This window comes from Hoplias malabaricus, chromosome 1 (assembly GCF_029633855.1).
Source record: "Hoplias malabaricus isolate fHopMal1 chromosome 1, fHopMal1.hap1, whole genome shotgun sequence".
NCBI classification, from domain to species: domain Eukaryota; kingdom Metazoa; phylum Chordata; class Actinopteri; order Characiformes; family Erythrinidae; genus Hoplias; species Hoplias malabaricus.
Genome location: NC_089800.1, coordinates 70,375,922 through 70,395,756, shown reverse-complemented (window position 1 = coordinate 70,395,756; position 19,835 = coordinate 70,375,922). Strand labels below are relative to the sequence as shown.

At 40.7% G+C, this 19,835-nt stretch overlaps 1 protein-coding gene across 11 annotated transcripts in view; it reads right to left on the bottom strand.

The window, feature by feature from the left end:
• Positions 1–19,835, bottom strand: part of ehbp1 (EH domain binding protein 1) — a 205,612-nt gene that overhangs the window by 158,117 nt on the left and 27,660 nt on the right. For all 11 annotated transcript variants that reach the window (XR_010802697.1, XM_066672430.1, XM_066672447.1 and 8 more), the window contains exons 3-5: positions 18,042–18,099; positions 17,134–17,229; positions 16,484–16,537 (exon numbers count right to left, since the gene is read on the bottom strand). Coding sequence is in view for 10 of the 11 variants with exons in the window: in XM_066672430.1 (XP_066528527.1) it covers positions 16,484–16,537; positions 17,134–17,229; positions 18,042–18,099 (208 nt within the window). In the remaining variant the exon portion in view is untranslated. The remainder of the gene's footprint in view (positions 1–16,483; positions 16,538–17,133; positions 17,230–18,041; positions 18,100–19,835) is intronic.

Here is a 19,835-nt window from a genome sequence, read left to right as displayed (position 1 = left end):
TGTGCTAGCTGGAATATAAACATTAACTGAACACAAGGCAAGAGCATCTGCTCAAGGCCTTAAAGGTAAATGTAAATGTTAAGGTACTTCTAATCAAACACCACTCTCTGGTTCTAGTGTATGTAGTGTAAAGTCATAGCAGAAGAGACAAAGGTGGTACAAATTCAGGACATTTCAGTACTGAAAACGTGCAAAAACCAACACACACACACACACACACACACACAGGTTAAGGTGGAGTGAAGCTTGTGGATAAATACAGGGATTTGTAGAAGTTTTTCCGAGCCCAAAACAGTCTGTCTCCATCAGTAGGCTCCATCTTAAGATGAAGAAGAAAAACAAATATATAAATGAGAGAGAGAGCGAGAGAGAGAGAGGATTAAGTCAGACCCCAGGTGAGGATCTGAAAAGGCAGGTGAAAGTAAACGAACGAATGGACAGAGTGATGATAACTGAAAGAAGAAAGGGGAATAGAGGAATGATAATTCAGATAGAAACAAACACGTCTGCTGTTACAGGACTAAGTCAAAACATTAACATCACAGTTACCTCCGTCACCTCTACAGAGGTGTAGAAAGGCTAAACACGTCAGCATAAGCGGGATAAGACAAACTGAACTTCATTTCAGTGCTAGAAGTTGGTTGCATTTATTATTTTATCAGACAATAACCACATCCTTTCAGACCCATAGTGTTGAGTCGTCATCTCACAGCGGTTGGATGGACACCAATGCGAGAGTGGAGCTTCTCATGATGATTTGGGAAAACTGCTGTTCTCACAGTAAAACAGCTTTGCATCTTTTAAGGTGGAACAGCATGTTTCAGTAAGAAACTCATTTGTAACTTGTTTAGTTTTGTAACACTTTCAGTCTGTGTTTACTTTCATGCAGTCGGTGGTCTCCTGAATTTAGAGTCAGTTCCTCCATTAAATAATGTAATAGTAACAGCAAAAATAAGTCAGCGTTACCCACATATGGTATAGATCTTTATCTTTTATCATGCTTTCCAACATTTGGAGGTCTCTCCACCATCCAAACGCCTCCACATGCCGTTTCTAGGCCTTACTTAACAATGTAACCTGTTGTCAGGTGTTATTCTCTTATAATAATAATTATTAGTTTTTGTGGAAAGCCTACTTCTTCCTCGTGTTTTCATCTGACTTCACCCTCTGTATGAAAGGGGATTATCTTAAATTAAAGTAATATGATTGTGGTCCCTTGGTCCTATACATATAGGGGGGAAACAAACAAACAAACAAACAAACAACACCTCTAACATACACACAAAGACACACCGTCCCAAAAGGGTAGCTGCTGTATCCGTGTGTCCTGGTCTCGGTGGGGGAGCCACCTCAGAGAGTGTCAGGGTCCAGAACCTTCCAGAACCGCGCCAGAAAAGAGGATTAACACACACTCCCAGGTGACTGACACACAGACACGCACACACACATTCATGTTTATTTCAGCTTCTGTATCACACTGTGCAAAGTCAAAACAAAGAATGTTCCTGTTTACTCTCACTCTCTCCCTCTCTCTCTCTGTGTGTGTGTGTGTGTGTGTCATCTGCCAGGGAGATTCATCGAAGCTGCAGGATCTTGGGACAGAAGGAGAACAGATGAAAAACAAGGTCAAGCCTACACACACTCCCACACACACACACACACTTTTGCCCTCAAATACGTAGACAATGAGCAACAAGCATCACACTCATTCTCTTGGACTTTGTTTTCTTTTCTCTTCCCTCTTATAGTCATTCTCACTTGTTATCATCATTGCCTTTTTCGGAACACATCCACTTTCCTTTGTTGTCTTGTTACCTTTTTCTCAAGCGTTTATTCTTTCCACTGCTTTCTCTTTCCTTATCTCTAGACACCGATGCATCACACGTTCAGGAAATCGTGTTCAACTTTGAGTCTAGGACTTCATTCTAAAAGTATGGCTGTATCAATAACAAGGAAGCCACCAATCAGTATGTTCCCAGCCTGCGCCCACTGATTCTGGCTAGAATCTGGACCCACCGCGACCTTGAACTGTATAAGGGGTTACCGACAAAGAATGAGTGTTAGTTTGAGGGGTTTTTTTTTTTTTTTTTCATTAAAAGAGATGTACAAGTGGAACAGCCCAGTGGCTTTATCAAGATGGACGAACAGTGAAAAGTCTTATAGGTTCCACACAATGTCGCCCCGGAGCGGATAGAAAGAGCACAAGGGACAAAATAAAAGCACTTTTGGGACAACAGCGTTTTTTGGTGTAAAACCTGAGACGTATGGAGACCACTGTATTAAATTCTTGTTTGGTTTATAAATAACGTCTGGCCCTTCAGCAAAAAACGGCCAATACGCTTGCTGGTTATGCAACAAGCGGAGGAAGGTCGAGAATATTGTAAAGCTAGTGAGGAATAGCAGGAAAAATCATCCGCAACTACAAGACTTAAAGAGTTTTCAATCATTCATTGTTCAATTCAGGGGCGCGGTGGGTCCGCAGCCTACACGGAATCGCTGGGCACAAGGCAGGAACACCATGGAAGGGGTGCCAGTCCTTCACAGGGCGACACACCTACAGACACTTTTGAGTTGCCAATCCACCTAGCAACATGGGTTTTTGGACCATGGGAGGAAACCCATACGGACACAGGGAGAACACACCAAACTCCTCACAGCTCAGAACGGGACTCGAACCCACAACCTCCAGGTCCCTGGAGCTGTGTGACTGCGACACTACCTGCTGCACCACCGTGCCGATATTAAAGAATTTTGGCCATTTATAATTCATCCATGTCAATACTGACAATTTTATTGAAATAATTAGAATTCTACTTGTAATTATTGTTTGAATTCAATAATATGACTTCCAGGCTACATCAATATACAGGATATCACACTGATCATAAAGTTATAAAGACATTATCGTGCTCTGGACCTTGGTTTGACATCATTTTCTTCTCCAACTGGACATTAATGAATTTTAATAAAACACCCCTATCTTAGGGGGGCACTTTGCTGTGAGTGTGTGTCACTCCACTGTGGCTAAACATCCACCTACACATCCACGAACACAAATCGTCAAATTTAACCACAGGTAGACAAAGAAATTACAATGAAGTCAAATCCAAGTAGATACTGCATACAGCACACACAGTAACTAGCTGGATACACACATCCTGTCTAACGAAACAAAGCAAAACAATTTGAAAAGTTCCAAAGCCGTTACGTTCCACACAATCCCCAAATTAAGCCCAGGAGTGAGAGACAGAGGAGAGGTTCCATCCTCCACACCAGCTTTCCCCCGCACGCCCGGCCAGGCGAAAAATTCCCAACACGCTCTCCAGGGAGTCCAACACCACGGGGGCCCGCAGTTTAGATCCCAAAAAACGCAGCGCTAACACAGTCCGAAGAGTATGTGCGCACACACACCCAACACTACACACATACGCTACACTATACACTACAGTACACACACGGCCTGGGGAGAGACGAGCTGGAAACCAGTTTTAATTGATTTGGACGAAGTCCACGAGAGACAGAGGGTCAACGAGGAGGAGGTGAAAAGGAGTGGGGGGTGGGGGGTGGGGGGTTAAGAGAAGAGAGCGAGAATGTAAGAAAAGGAAGACAGAAAGAAAGATGTAAAGAAAGGAATATAGAAGGAAAATAAAAAGACAGAACTACAGCAAAATAAAAAGTCAAAGAAAGACCGGAGTACAAATCTAAACCCAGAGTCCAAATTTCAGTAAACACTTCTAAATATGTTAGTTTAATCAACATCAAATATTACAGAGGACATCATTCGTTTAGGGATCTGGCGCTCCTACATACCCACACAGTGTGAAATTAAGTCACCCATTCAGTCAGTGCTTTTTGTGATCATGGGCGACATGGGATAAAACAAGCTCTACTGAATTTTCTGTTGCATCCCACAGAGAGAGCAGGCACCTCAGAATTGTCCCAGCTTCTGGCCTCCAATCACAGCACTGAACCAAGCAAACCATACACAGAGTGTGAAGAAATAAGCATACTTAATAATGGTGCATGGGACCGAACTCGCTTTTAGCTTGTTACTTTTCTACTAGCACAGCTCTCCCCAAATGGAAATGGAAGCCAATGATATCGCAAAACACAGTCTCTAACGGAAACCACATGCTTTGAAAACCACAACCGCACCGACGAGTTGTCTATTCATGCGTTGTTTCCTCCGCGCCCCAGTTCTCACAGATCAGCATTCTTTGTTGCACGTTCTGCATTCACTGGAGATTTTCATTGGCCACCGAACCAAGGAGCGTTTGATCTGGTTCAAAACCCCTCGGGGTAAAGTTACGAGCTGCCATTGTGAGTCGGATGAAAGCAAATGTAAAAGCTGCTGTAACTTTTGGGATTTTAAAAGCAGCTAGGTTTGTGCAGGGGCTCTGTATTCCGTTGTGATTGGCAGGTCTCTCTGGCCAATCAGCGTTCTGCAGGGTTTACACATCACAATGTATTACCTTTTAATCCCATTTGGAACTGTAAGTGAGCAGGGACTAATATAGAATTTGGTTCCAGGGACCAGGTACTAGTGTCGGCCAGTGGAAACACAAAAGAGCTGAGGCGAAGTGAGCAGAGTCGTGTAGGTTCCATGCAGTGGGAAAGCACCATAAATGTGTTCAAAACAACAACAAAAGACAAGCAGAGAAATAAAACCAAGACTGCTTTCTGCTTTTCATGCCACTGTGCTTGAAATAAACAGAGGCCCATTCTCAAAAAAGAAACATCTTTTCTTTGTACTTTTATCAGTTAAACAAAGAGAACTGAAGAGAATATATTATGGTGGGGGGGGGGGTCATTTTTATTGTGCAACCCACACCCTGTGAAACAAAACAACCCACTCATCTTATTTGCAGATCTGCTCACTCACACTCCAGCCCCACGTTCATGTGAGAGCATTTAGACAAGAATAAATGGAGCAAAACAAACACAACTTGTGCAGAGAAATAAGAACAGTCATTAAATATGATGACAAAGATAACAGAGAAATAAAGGACAAAGCAAAAGTGACTAAAACCCAGCATTTCTGCTCCTTGCGCCTCACTGCTGGGTGCCTCAGGTTTGGTTTTCACAGAATCAGGTTCTCAACAGGAGCTGAAAACAGTCTTTTAAAATAGGGCTGTTAAGAGAGGGTAAAGAAAGTGCTGAACTTTTCAATCATTGCATTATTTTGATCACAGACTTTTCAGTCCCCGGGGAACTGTGTTCAATTGTGGAAAAGTGGTATAAAATGTCTCCTTCATTTAACAATATATATATGTAATACAATATATATATATATATATATATAAAATATTTATTGTATTACACATATATATATATATAATATTTTATTTTATTTTTTTTTTTTTTTTGCATTTTAAGACATTTTTTTTTAAATGATTGACTGTATTAACTTTCAGAGCCATTAAACTCTTCACATGTCTGTTTCCCAACACCAAGTGGGAATAACATATGACTAAGTTCTTTAGAAGGATGCATTTCTCTCCATTTCACTCTCAATGGCTGAAAAATTGACCATTTAAATGATAGAAATATGGCTGGACAATAATTCAATATGGCTTATTTTATCATTCGTTTGTATATCAGAATTATAACATATTGACAGGAATTTAAGAAATATAATGTGATATAATTTTGGCCACATCGTCCAGCTCTAGCTAGAAATGTTGTGTGATTGGTGTAGTCCCAATGTTAAGATACTTTTACTAGCACTCTTTAATACCTACTGTGTCAATACAGACCATGGGGGAATATCAATATTGCCTGAATACAGGATTTTAAGGACAGATCTCTCTCTCTCTCTCCTCCTCACACACACAGGAATGAAATGACTCAGTATAAGATTTCAATATACTGGCACTCTTCAGTTACTGTATCAATAAGGACCATGAGGGACTATCAATACACCCTCAATACAGGATTTACACACACACACACACACACACACACACACACACACACACACACACACACACACACCTCAGTGCTGTGGCCCCTTCAGGCCCCTGAATAAAGCTGTAAAAATGGTAAAAAGGAGCTGGCAGCATTTCAGAGCTACTCCAAACACAAACGACGGAGAACAAGATGTAAAAGGCGCACACACACACACACTAAGCGCGTGCTTAGGACCTCTGCGTACAGCAGTGACCCCTCTGAATGGGGCTCTGTGGATGAGAAGAAAAGGAACGGTCGTGTGCAATTTGGAGATACCACAGTGAATAATCATCTGCGGTCACTAGCTCCTCTTCTTCCTGCGTCTGATTACACTGGCAGAGGAAAGCGCAGCGTTTCTAAAGGGAGACGAATAATAATAATAATCTGGCACTGTTCTGGAGATTATCGCTTCCAAAAAAAAAAAAAGGCCTGCCGATTAAAGGAGCAAGGAATGTGGAATTTCATCATCACTTCTGTCCAAAACAATGCAGTGTTCTGTCAGTCTCTGTCTGCTTTTTCTCCTACCTCTCCATTCACCTGCAGTCTGGGCAAAAAATGGACACTATCTATATTCTGACCATTAAAAAGTGGAGCAGTGCTGAGCAATGTCACATTTAGAAATATATATCCGTTCCATAATCACTCGGTGCTGATCGTTTATTTCAGTTGATGTTGGTTCTGCAATAGACACTACATCGCCAAAGGTTTAAGACACTTACTCATCCAGTCCAGACTGGTTCTTTCTGAAATGAAGAGTAAAGACAGGCTGTTAATGAAAAACAAAACGCACATCAGGAAACAGCCACCATGCTTAATGCCAAGCATGGGTATGAGGGGTGTAAAGCCTCTTGACACTAGGCTGTGGAACTGTGTTTGGAGCATCATTCAATAACGCTGGGATGAGACAGAGTGATGTTTGTTGTTGAGAACTGAATCACACCAACATCAGTGCCTGCTATCTATGCTTTCGTTGCCTGAGTGCAATAGAGTCCTTGCAGCACTTTGGCTACACCAGGTGACGCTGCTCTGGCTATTCACTCACAGCCACCAAGTTTGCAGAGTTAGCTAGTGTTCAGTGCTGAAACGATTAAATATTTTATATCCTTCCTTGACTTTCCATTCCTCCCTGGTCTCAGCACTGAAAAAAAAAATCTCCATTTCTGTAGCTGGTCACTTACTGCCATCTAGCGGCCGGAAAAAGCCCAGAACTGCGGATAACACTCTAGGACAGCAGAAGCAGCGGTTGAGGAAAGGATCCTTGGCTTTAAACATTATCACAGTAGAGTCTGGAAACAGAAAATGAGCTGGGACTTTATAAAGTTGAGTTCCAATTGAACAGACGATTCCTCAAAGCTTTCCTTCATATGAGGTTTCAGCTGGGTTTACAAATAAACGTTAGTAAACAAACATTAAAGTCAGTTTATAATCTTTTGGATTAAGGGAGAGGGAGGTGAAATATTATACTAAAAATTACTAGTAAATATTTTTCTTCAATCTTGGACACTACAGAGCAGGAACAATTCAGACTGAATTTTACAGTGACACAAGAAACATTCCTTTTAAATTAGGAACATACAAGGGGCAAAGCTGGACAAGTATTTCTGTCTGACATTAATTACATGATAAACAATTAGTGCAAAACTGTGAGGTATTGGCACTGATGTTTCTCTTGTAAGAAGGATTTCTCATTCAAATTTTTACCTCTACATTTGTGATTAAATGGATTCTGTTACTTGGTCTAGAAGGAGTTTGATGATTCTCCCAGTGTCTGCATGGGTTTCCTCCCCACCGTCCAAAAACCCACATTGGTAAGTGCACTGGCTACTCAAAGCGTCCATATATGTGAGTGTGTAACACCAGGCTATACCAACAAGCGTTGCTAACTGTAGGGAGAGCCCATGAGCAGAACAACCAAATGTGAATCTAAGTTTAAAAAGATACTTGGGGAGGGGAAAAATAAAAATTAAAAAAATTTAAGAAAGGGCCCAACTACTGAGGAATGAGACATTAGTTTTTTTTTTCTCTCTATCTATCTATCTGGATGGGCTTGATTATATTTCTATGTGAATTTAATTGTGCAAGAGGTAAAGAGTTTAGGTGTTTAACTGATTAACTGCTTAAGAGAGCAGTTTTGGACTGACATTTCTGAAGCTGGAAGGTGCTCCTGTTTGTTGTTCTTCAAGGACAGTAAGAAATGAGCCCCCCCACAAAATTCAAGGACATAAAACAGAATAATAAACATCTAACTGACCACTGAGAGGTTTTTAGCATTTCATCCAATGACTAAATAAGGACTGTCATTCTCCAAGTGTGTCAAGCGCATGCACACACACAGTAATCTGGTGCCAAATAGGCCTGCCCAAGGAGCTTTGATGTCAGCCTCACTCGGCATGCTCTCTTCACCTCTTTTCTTTTTCCTTTTCTCTCTCTCCCTTTCTCTCTCAGCAGGCAAGGACACACAGTGTGTGTGTGTGAGAGAGAGAGAGAGAGAGAGAGAGAGAGAGAGTTTGGCATGTCTTTGATCACTTCGTTATTAGTGAGGTATGCAAAGACAGAGGAATTCAGAACCCCTTCTTCCTTTTCTTTTCACTCTCACTCAATCCTCCACTTTTACCTTCCACTACAGGACTATTTCTCCCCAAATTGACTTTGCTGACTTCTTTTGTCCTGCTGAAAAGAACAGATCCTATTATTCACATAAAAGAGAAAATAACTCCCTTTGATCTCATTGAACTGGGTTCTTCTACCACTTACGTGGTACCCACAATTAGTTATGTTAAAAACTCCATACTCTCGCTGCTTGCTTTAGTCTCACTTTTACACAATGCTAGAATTTTTGAGTCAAAATATATAGAATTCTATTGTGTGGTCATACTGAGTTCTACTGAATCAATTTGTAAAAAAAAATCTATTTCATTTTTTTGTATTCACTTCAGCATTTTTCCTTTGTTTTCACATCAAGCAACAACAAATTCATAAAAACGTAAAACACTGTCCTTTTTCCTCAAAAACACAATTGCAAATAACCATAGTCATATCCACATAACCTCCTAATACAGGGGTCCTCGACTTACGACGTTGATTCGTTCCTACGTCGCGTCATAAATCGATTTTCGGTGTAATTCGGAACATACGTACATACTGTGCATAAATAACATACTGTAAGCACTTATCCTATCCTAACACCTATCCTACTCGGTCCAGAGCCGCGTAACCGTGTATTCTTCCGCCGCGCACAACAAACACGAAGTTCGCGTTATGACGTTTACGACGCAAAACCACTTAAGTCGAAACAAGGCTTTATACAGTAAATGGGAGATGTGTCGTAACCACAAAACATCGTAACTCGGGACTGATGTAAACCGAGGACCTCCTGTATACAGGAAATCAACGTGGTAAATATAACTCATTCACTACATGGTTTAAATGTATCATAATGGTATTTCAATCTTCATTCTCCACCATCTGTTGCCTGATATTTAGTTCTTTAAGGTAGGAAAATCTGAATCAGTCAAACTGTAAAAATCATCTTATTTGGTAGAAGGACAACTGTTGAAATCAGGGATATTTTTAATAGTGGAAGTAAGTGCATTTCTACATGCACAAGGTGAAGGGAACTCAAGGGACTGGGACTAAACAGCTGTGTAGCCTTAAGAAAACCACTTATCAGTGAGGCTAAGCAGCAAAAATGGCTTCAGTTTGCAAAAGAGCATAAAGATTGGACTCTGGAGCAATGGAAGAAGGTCATGTGGTCTGATGAGTCCATATTTACCCTGTTTCAGAGTGATGGGGGCATCAGGGGAAGAAGATGAACTGATGCACCCATCATGCCTAGTGCCTACTGTACAAGCCTGTGGGGGCAGTGCTATGATCTGGGGGTTGCTGCAGTTGGTCAGGCAACGATATGTGCCCCAAGAATGAGGTCAGCTGAGTACCTGAATATACTGAACGACCAGGTTATTACATCAATGGACTCTTTTTTTTTTCTTCCCTGATGGCACTGGCATATTCCAAAATGACAATGCCAGGATTTGTTGGGCTCAAATTATGAAAGAGTGCTTCAGGGAGCATGAAACATCATTTTCACACATGGATTGGCCACCACAGAGTCCTGTGTCCAGACCTGAACCCCATTGAGAATCTTTGGGATGTGCTGGAAAAGACTTTGCGCAGTGGTCCTGATTTCCCATCATCAGTACAAGATCTTGGGGGGAAAATAAATGCAACTCTGGACAGAAATACATTTTGTGACATTGCAGAAGCTTGTGGACAGAGAATGTGTGCCGTAATCAAAACTAAAAGCAGTGCAATTAAATATCAGAGTGTCTGACCTTTTTATTTGGCCAGACAGTGTATGTTTGAGTGATTGTGTACATGTGGTTAAGAGTCAGAATATGAGAGAGAGAGAGAGAGAGAGAGAGAGAGAGAGAGCTGAGAAGCAGAGTAAAAGAATAAAAGGTATTAAAAAAGCAAAACAAATGAACAGGAATCCAGGCAGAGTAAGAAAGATCAAAACCCACTGGGGAGAGGTGTATTAGAGCTAGGATTGAGGTTTGAGCCCTAGATGTGATATGTGCTGAGCAAGGCTACGGACCGCAGAAGAGTTTATCTGATTGACCATGGATCGATTTCGACATAAAGGTGACTACAACCTTGCTACGACAAAAACAAACCCACAAACAAACATCATGGCTTACAAATGATTTAAAAAAAACAACTTAAATAGTTTTCCAACACTGGATATCAAAGAAATAATGACATTCACTTTTCAAAGTCCAACTACCAGTACACATGGGGTAAAAACACAATATAAAATTTAAATAAACACAGAACACACTTAGACTACGACTAAACATAGAAATAAAAAAATTCCAAGACTAACTTTAATTCCCAGGCAAACAATGTAGATGGATTTGCATGAACAGTATATTATTTACTTTCATAAGTGCCTCTTGTAGAAACATTAGGGACTTGTTTTTTTTAATATAGAACAGTGAGAACCATGTAGACTTGTTTTAGAATTTGTGGCATTAAAAAAAATCTAAATGTAAAATTTCATTTAAAAAAAATAAATAAATAAAAATAAATAAATACATGGGCGGCACAGTGGCGCAGGTAGTGTCACAGTCACACAGCTCCAGGGGCCTGGAGGTTGTGGGTTCGATTCCCGCTCCGGGTGACTGTCTGTGAGGAGTTCTCCCCGTGTCCGCGTGGGTTTCCTCCGGGTGCACTGGTTTCCTCCCACAGTCCAAAAACACACGTTGGTAGGTGGATTGGCGACTCAAAAGTGTCCGTAGGTGTGAGTGTGTGAGTGAATGTGTGTGTGTGTGTCTGTGTTGCCCTGTGAAGGACTGGCGCCCCCTCCAGAGTGGATCCTGGATAAGCGGGTACAGATAATGAATGAATGAATGAAATAAATACATCCATTATCTGTAAGCGCTTATCCAATTCAGGGTCACAGTGGGTCCAGAGCCTACCTGGAATCATTGGGCGCAAGGCGGGAATACACCCTGGAGGGGGCGCCAGTCCTTCACAGGGCAACACACACACATTCACACCTATGGTCACTTTTGAGTCGCCCATCAACCTACCAATGTGTGTTTTTTTTGGACCGTGGGAGGAAACGGAGCACCCGGAAGAAACCCGCGGACACGGGGAGAACACACCAACTCCTCACAGACAGTCACCCGGAGCGGGAATCAAACCAGCAACCTCCAGGCCCGTGCCGCAATACATACATTAAAATAATAATAATAAAATGAATTTGTATTATATAGATCCTTATATAAAGGAAAGAATAATTTATTAAATAAGGAGGTATTGATTTAAAGGGTCTTAATATTAATAAATACAATAAAATACAATTTTCATGGTCTTAACCTTCTCTCACAGAAGTCATTCGGAAGGTAACCCAGTGTAGTAACCCAGTTTAACCACATGGTGGAGATAAACACAATCAAATGCAGCAACAAAAAGTTGATTTGTAATTTAGTGACTTTAGTGATTAGTTGGTCTGTTTTTATTTTATTTTTACAAATTAAATAATACAAAATATATACTGTGGTCACAAATTAAAGCATTTTGCAGCTCTTCAGTACTTTACTACATTTGAAGCCAAATTTAGAGGCTTTGCCTTTTAACTGATTTACTTTCACAAAACTCTGAGGGTGGCCTTTCAGAAGCTTCTCACAACACTCTTCTGGAATAAAAGAATAGAGCTCTTCTGACAGAGCTGCAGTAATTCAGTCACGTTTGTTGGCCTGTTCACATGAACACACTTTCTGCTCAGCCCATAAATTTTCTCTAGGATATAGGCCAGGACCCTGCAACGGCCAATCCAACTCATTCTCATTCTCCTCGTCTTTAAGCAATTTTGTCAGGACCTTGGAAAAACATGAGTCATTGTTCTGCTTGAACATTTACTGGTTAAAACCACAAAGGTTTTATACCCATCTTGAAGTACAGGGGTTGGACAATGAACCTGTCATTTTAGTGTAGGAGGTTTCATGGCTAAATTGGACCAGCCTGGTGGCCAATCTTCATTAATTGCACATTGCACCAGTAAGAGCAGAGTGTGAAGGTTCAATTAGCAGAGGGTGAGAGCACAGTTTTGCTCAAAATATTGCAATGCACACAACATTATGGGTGATACCAGAGTTCAAAAGAGGACAAATTGTTGGTGCACGTCTTGCTGGCGCATGTGTGACCAAGACAGCAAGTCTTTGTGATGTATCAAGAGCCACGGTATCCAGGGTAATGTCAGCATACCACCAAGAAGGACGAAACACATCCAACAGGATTAACTGTGGACGCAAGAGGAAGCTGTCTGAAAGGGATGTTCGGGTGCTAACCCGGATTGTATCCAAAAAACATAAAAACCTGTGCAGGACTTGTATTTGTCATTCCCAAGACGAATTGACACTGTACTGCCCGCAAAAGGAGGCCCTACACCATAATAATAAATTATTGTGGTCTAAAACCAGGTGTTTCAGTTTCATTGTCCAACCCCTGTAGGTGTTTCTTGCATGGCAGCTTTTTAGGCTATGGCAAAGTAGGACTCTCGTCAGGCAGGATGAAAGCGCTTGAAAAGCGTCTAGCTGCAGATGTGCACTGCCACGGAAACTGAATTACATTGTTTATTGAGGAACACATTTGTGCTTCACTCTGAGTGACATGCGTGACCGGTGAGAAAGACTACTCTGAGTAAAGGAGTGTATCATCTGGTGTGAAATTAGTTTTATGATAAAAGGTTTGTAATATTTTACTGACCCCAAGATTTAATACTGTAACTTCATATTTCTATAAAATTAAATAAACCTCAACTACCACGAGTATATCCTGTCACCCTGGATAGTTAGCTTTGTCATACTGGTTATTGAGGGTATGAGCTCAAGAAAAAGAATAGAGTTTAACAAAACTGCTTTATTACTTAGAGCACGTTCCAACCTATATAGGCTACACACTGTAGTGTGCATGTCTACTAAATGCACCATATACGTAGTCACTCTACTCAAGTAAATAAATAAATAATTCTTACCACAACAATAAGGTTACCGGGTCTGTTTTATTATCAGAAACAGCAAGCGACTGCTGCATGAAACACATTCAATGGGATTTCTCCAGCTGTCATTATATAGCAGCGATTCTCAAATGGTGGGTCGTGGATACGTTCTAGGAGGGTCGCAGACAGCTTGTAAAAAATAAATAATAATAAAAAAATAAATTTATTAGTGCCCATCTGATTTTGTACTCGTTTTTATCTTTTAAAGAGAGAAAAAAAAAAAAAAAAAAAAAGACAGAGGCACGCGTCAGACTTGTGCAGCATTGTTATTGCCATGGTAACCACCATTTGCTGGTTACCCTTTCATTCATTCATTATCTGTAAGTGCTTATCCAGTTCAGGGTCGCGGTGGGTCCAGAGCCTACCTGGAATCATTGGGCGCAAGGCGGGAATACACCCTGGAGGGGGCGCCAGTCCTTCACAGGGCAACACAGACGCACACAAAACATTCACTCACACACTCATACCTATGGACACTTTTGAGTCGCCCATCAACCTAACAATGTGTTTTTTTGGACTGTGGGAGGAAACGGAGCACCCGGAGGAAACCCATGCGGACACGGGGAGAACACACCAACTCCTCACAGACAGTCACCCGGAGCGGGAATCAAACCAGCAACCTCCAGGTCCCTGGAGCTGTGCGACTGCGACACTACCTGCTGCGCTACCGTGCCGCCGAGTACTTGAAACATAGATTTTCATTTCATTGAGGACAAACATGGACAGAAACAGAAGCAGTTGTCAAGTTCTCCCTTAAAATTGCTCTTAAATTCACTTTGCATTCACGTGTCTGTTTAAATGGCTTTCTGAAGGCTATTTTTCAGAAATACATTGGTTTGGTTTGTATTCTATAAAAGTGGGTCACGACTTAATGACCATGAGAAAATGTGGGTCCCGGGCTGAGACCAGTTGAGAACCCCTGATATCTAGCACCCGAACTCAATAAAGATGGCACAGCTTTAAGATATCTCTCAACTCATTAAGCAGAACCAGCCAAAAAGAATCGTCCCGTGCCCCTTCTGTCATTGTGAGACACAGAGTGCATGCGTACGTGACGTCATGAAGGCAGGGAGTGCATGTCTGCAGCCAGACTCCGTTGAGGAACGTATAGCGCTTTTCCACAAACGAGGAACCAGAACGGTTTCAGATCGCGAGCTAAATTTGGAGCCTTTGTGCGCATTACCACCGGCATAAACTGGTTCACGTACCAGAAAATTTCGTTCCCAGCTGGAATCAAAGAAGAGTTGGTTTTTCAGCGTGAATTGTGACGTTGTCCGTGGGCGTGTCGAGGTTCAGTAACTCAGGAAAGAGCTCAGAGCCTCACACACAGCGTAATCGCACAGTGGCGCTGGACTGGGTAATTTACAATGTTTCATATAAATCAATAATAAGAAGTAAAATAGGAACGTTTGTCCGTTTGGGTGTGTTTCTGGTGCCTTTAATCATGAGACCAACATGTGCAGAGTTGGTCTAACTCCGACCGTACCCCTATTTCCGGCCACTGCCGTATATGGTGCAATTCCACTCTCTCTCTTCGCCAATCGCAGTGGGTAAAACAATAAAACGCAAGTTCACGCCTTAGGTTAGCTTCCTTTTCTCTGAGGGGAGAATTCTACCGCCATTGTAGTCCTTACACGTAGAGTATGGATACCAACACAGGACAAACGTAATACCATTGTAAACCTCTCAAAACCATCGAATGTGGTAGCAACTGTCTCGTTTGACTGTCACAAGCAGGGGAGGTGGCCGAAGCTAGGGGGCGCCAATAATCTTAGCAGTATTGGCACCTACTTAAACAAAAGCGTTTTTGTCTAAAAATATATTTTCTTTCAAAGTCAGGCAAGTTTTTGACATAACTCATTCAAATCAACATTTTTCAGGAGTCATGAATGTAGATTAAGTCCTTCTGTTTATTTACAGTTAGCTAAGATTTCTGATGTTGTATTTACAAAAGACCGGTACTAGGGGTAATCGACGCTACGTTTCTCCGCTGTTCACAAGCTCAGCAGGACGCCTCTGCAGCAACATTTACACAGTATTTTATCTCACTCTGGTCTGGCTCCACGGTAAACAAAGAATAAACAATGACCCTGTCATTACTCTCAGTTTATCTCTGGCTCTGGTACTCTGTTCACCCACAGCAATGCCCCCCGCTGATGACGTATTCTTTGTTCCCCTCTAAACATGTAGAAAAGCTGGCCGGTTCACTGGAAAGAACCAAGGTTCCAAGAATCAGGAATGGAACTGGTTCAAGAACCAGAGTTCTTTTGGTAGAAAAGCGCTAGCTCTATCACCAGTTACTTTGCTGCCATCTGTGGTTTTATCTGAACCTTTCAGACCAAAACTCATTCAGCCCTTGGATTTAAATTTTGCGTCCTTCATAAATGAAGTTTTGTTTGCACTTTCCCAAACTTTTTTATACTGGCACACGACTGTGTGTACCGTCGCTCATGGTACCTTTAATTTGTGAAGATCCACTGTTATTTTCTAGAGGCCTTGGCTGTGTTACCTAGACTTCACCGTTAGAACAATCAAAATAGGCACGGACTGAAAAAGTATCCCCTTAAATACAGTAACAGGCCCAATAACTTACTAATTTGGCAGTTGGCAGATCCCAGAAGCTTCCAAAAAAAAAAAAAAAAAACAACTACACTTTTATGGAGACTTCTGACCCAGTGAATATCTGATATTGTGAATTAAATCTAATATGTATTTATTTTTTAACTGAATCATATAATGAATCAAAATAAGGCCAGATATAACTAAAGTAGATGTCCTAACGCACTTGCCAAAATAAATATGTGATATTAAATATCTGGAGTTTGAACGACTTTAGCTGGGGTGTATGTAAATTTTTGCCTCCATTATATTTTATTCAATATTTCACTTTATGAAATTTTTCCATATGAAAGAGCATTATATAATAAATAGCAATTAATGAGGAGGAGAATGTTAAACCAATACAGAACTTACATTCTCAATGACAAATGTCCAGTCTTTATCCTCAAATTCTTCTGCATGTGGGTCCTGCAGGAGACAAGAAATGAAATGCAATGCTTTTATTAAAGCTAATACATTTATTCAATTATTCTGACCTCCTAAAACAGGGAGACTTTGTGTTCATATATGAACATGTGAGGATACTGCAGCCCTCAAAAGGAGAGGTATTAAAGCTTATATTTAACCTTATCCAAAAGTCTATAAGAGACAGTACCAGAGCAGAGCAGCAGGTGAAAACCCTGCTGAACTGTACACAGTGTTTATGTTCATTTCTCTATGGTCCATTAATCTGACCACTATCTACAGAGAAATAAACAAAGACAAGTAACACTAAGAAAAAGGACAGAATTAGACACAGACTGAAGGAAAGACTGAGACAAAAAAAAATCCTAACAAAAAGTATCAATATTTTTTAGTGATTATTATATATAATTTTTCAAAAAGGTGCAGTGCATTTGAGGTGAATAATAGTACAGGATCTCTGATACATCCAGGACGCAAGACGCAATGTAGGCATTAACTCAGAACATGAAGAAAAATCACTGTTTAAAAAAAAAAAAAAGTCAAGTACAGAACACTTTCTTTGACCCTCTCTCTGTGTGTGTGTGTGTGTGTGTGTGTACCTTAAACAGTGTGACAGTGATCTCTACATTCTCAGGAACAGGCCACACCACCACTCCCCTGTATGGGTTTTTAATCCCCGGCTGCCAGCTGTGAGACTGAGGAGACACACATATAAAATGTTACTCGTTGGTGAAGGAAGTTTTCAATCTATAACACAGATGACAAAAAGCCAAAAGGTCCAGGAATGCATACGTTTATGTTATAGAAACATTAATCACATTCACAGGCAGAACAGCGTTTATGAACTTCTTATTTGTTACTTGACAAACTTATAAATAAAATGCGTATAAATAAATGAGTACTGGCCACAACCTACAAGAAATTTAGGTAACACAAATCAGTCAACATTTAATGCATTGTAGGTCCATTAGGATGAGTCACAGACCTGCCTCAGTACAGTTTAAATTAAATTCTGGAAAAGGAAATATACACTGCCGACAAGGCACTGAATCTTAGTGTCTTAGGGCTTTTAAAGTGGAATTTACTTTTGAAAATACACAATTTTGTAAACATTCACAGTGACACTTCTTTATATTCAGAACTGCATTATTGTGAAGTTAAACATAGCTCTCACTGAGAAAGAATCTGAGAAGAAATTTTTGCCCATAGATCAGCATGCATCACATTAGCCAAAAATCATCATAGCCTGTAAACCAGGAGTGTTCTCCTCCAAGTGTGTTGAGCTGTCTAAAGCGTTATCAGTACACGTAATGCACAGGTCTCATATGAAGCATGTTCTAGCCTTCTAGCCTAGTAGCACACTTGCTAACTGACAAACCTACAGCTATTAAAACTGAGGGGGGGTTGGGGGGGGGGGTGGGTTTAGAGTGAAAATAGGAATACAAACCAAACAGACGAAAAAAAAAAAAAATTTTTAATAATACAAAATTAATTTACTAACACGTACCTTGGACGATTTCCGTCGACTCCTGCGTGTCCACACCACCACCAGCTTGTCTGGTTGCCTGGAGGAACACAAACGCAAATAATGATTAATAAAAGTTATGTAAGGTATAGAAACACTATATTCTACTGAACTGGATAGAGTTCCCACTTCTCTAATGTTTATCCTGGATCTGCTAAGCTGATTTCCTTTAGACGTAATGTCCTGGCACTACTAAATAGAACATGCTCTCGTCTCATCCATGACAAGGCCAGTGCTTACACTGTAGGTGCCCATGGAAAAAAGGCTAAAGCATGGTATTTTTCTTAAAACGCATTCCTGTAATTTCCACATACAGGAACATATTGAACATAAAATATAAAATATAAAATGTCATAATATTTTACACGTTTTGAAACCCCTGGTCGAAAGATATGATTGTCGATTTTCTAAGTTAAAATAAAACTACAATTACAATTAAGCCCTTTGAAAGCCTATTCCTATTCATGACTCGCACTATGCACTAGGACCAAAAAGTGAGTAGAGCCGAGCCGAGTAGATACCATGCAATGGGAAAGCACCACAATCCATCAGGATGAGCAACCCCACATCTAGCACACCAACCATAAAAACCAGAACCCCCTTGGTTTACGTGCTATGTGCTGAGTCTAGTGCTGGACAATATGGTCAAAATGTACATCACAATACATTTCTGAATTTTCGTCGATACTATATGGTTACGATATAGATATGAACGATAAAGCCACAGAAAAAACACTGCCATGCACCGAAAGCAACGTGACATCACCATCAAAGAAAAATCTCTTGGCTTTGTCAAAATTCATATTTTTTAGCTAAGTTTAAAACTGAGTTCAATGAACTGATGGCAGTCCGTCGGTCAGTGATAAAGACGATGTAAATATTGAAATCATATTGTAATAGAAACATTTTGTATTGCGATATATATTGATGTTGAACTATTTAGTAGCACTAGACAAGTCCCATGCTCAACACTGTTTTTTTACACTTTTCACTGAAACATGATCTGCTCCTTCTGCTGCCGAGAACCACAGCATTCCTAATGAACCTAAGCACAAGAGACAAACCAAACCAAAGAAATGCAGAATTAGAGCCAAAAGAGAGAGTGTGACAGTGTCAAGGTTTAAGAATGACTTGGCTTTTGAAAGTTGTTAGGGCTGCTTAATATGAAATGATCCAAAGTGATGCAGAGTTGGCTTTTTTCCCCCTTGTTTAACAGGTGAAATATGCCTTTTTAAATATTTTACCTTGTATGACCATCTTCTAAAAGAGTTAGCCGGGCTACCATTGCAGTGGGTTTTGTTTCTAGCTACATTAAAAAGTGTAGTAAAGAAGAGTTACTACATAGCTACTGTATAGCACATTATCCTGAGCACCTAAACTGATACATGAAAGAGTGGATTCCTTATATGGCCACTGCACACAGGCTAACCAACAATACCTGATAAACAATGTTGGTCTGCTTGATGTAGCTTGCTAATTGGAAATTCTCTTGTAAATATTATTTGCAGATGAAAGCAAACTAAAGCAGACTGCAGGGAGAACCCAAGAGCAGAGAGTATGCCGTTTTGACTGTCCTCCCAGGAAATGTTTTCCCGTTTGCGAGTGCGCTGTTCGTTGCCTGGCGTGGTTTTTCCTCAAACTAAATGATTTTCTCCACTCATGAATTTTGAGTTAGATCCAACGCCATAGATCAGGATACTCCTCTTAATCAAACTCTGCCAATAAATGAACACTCCCAAGTGCAGAATTACCCAGACGTTATCGTATAACGGAAAA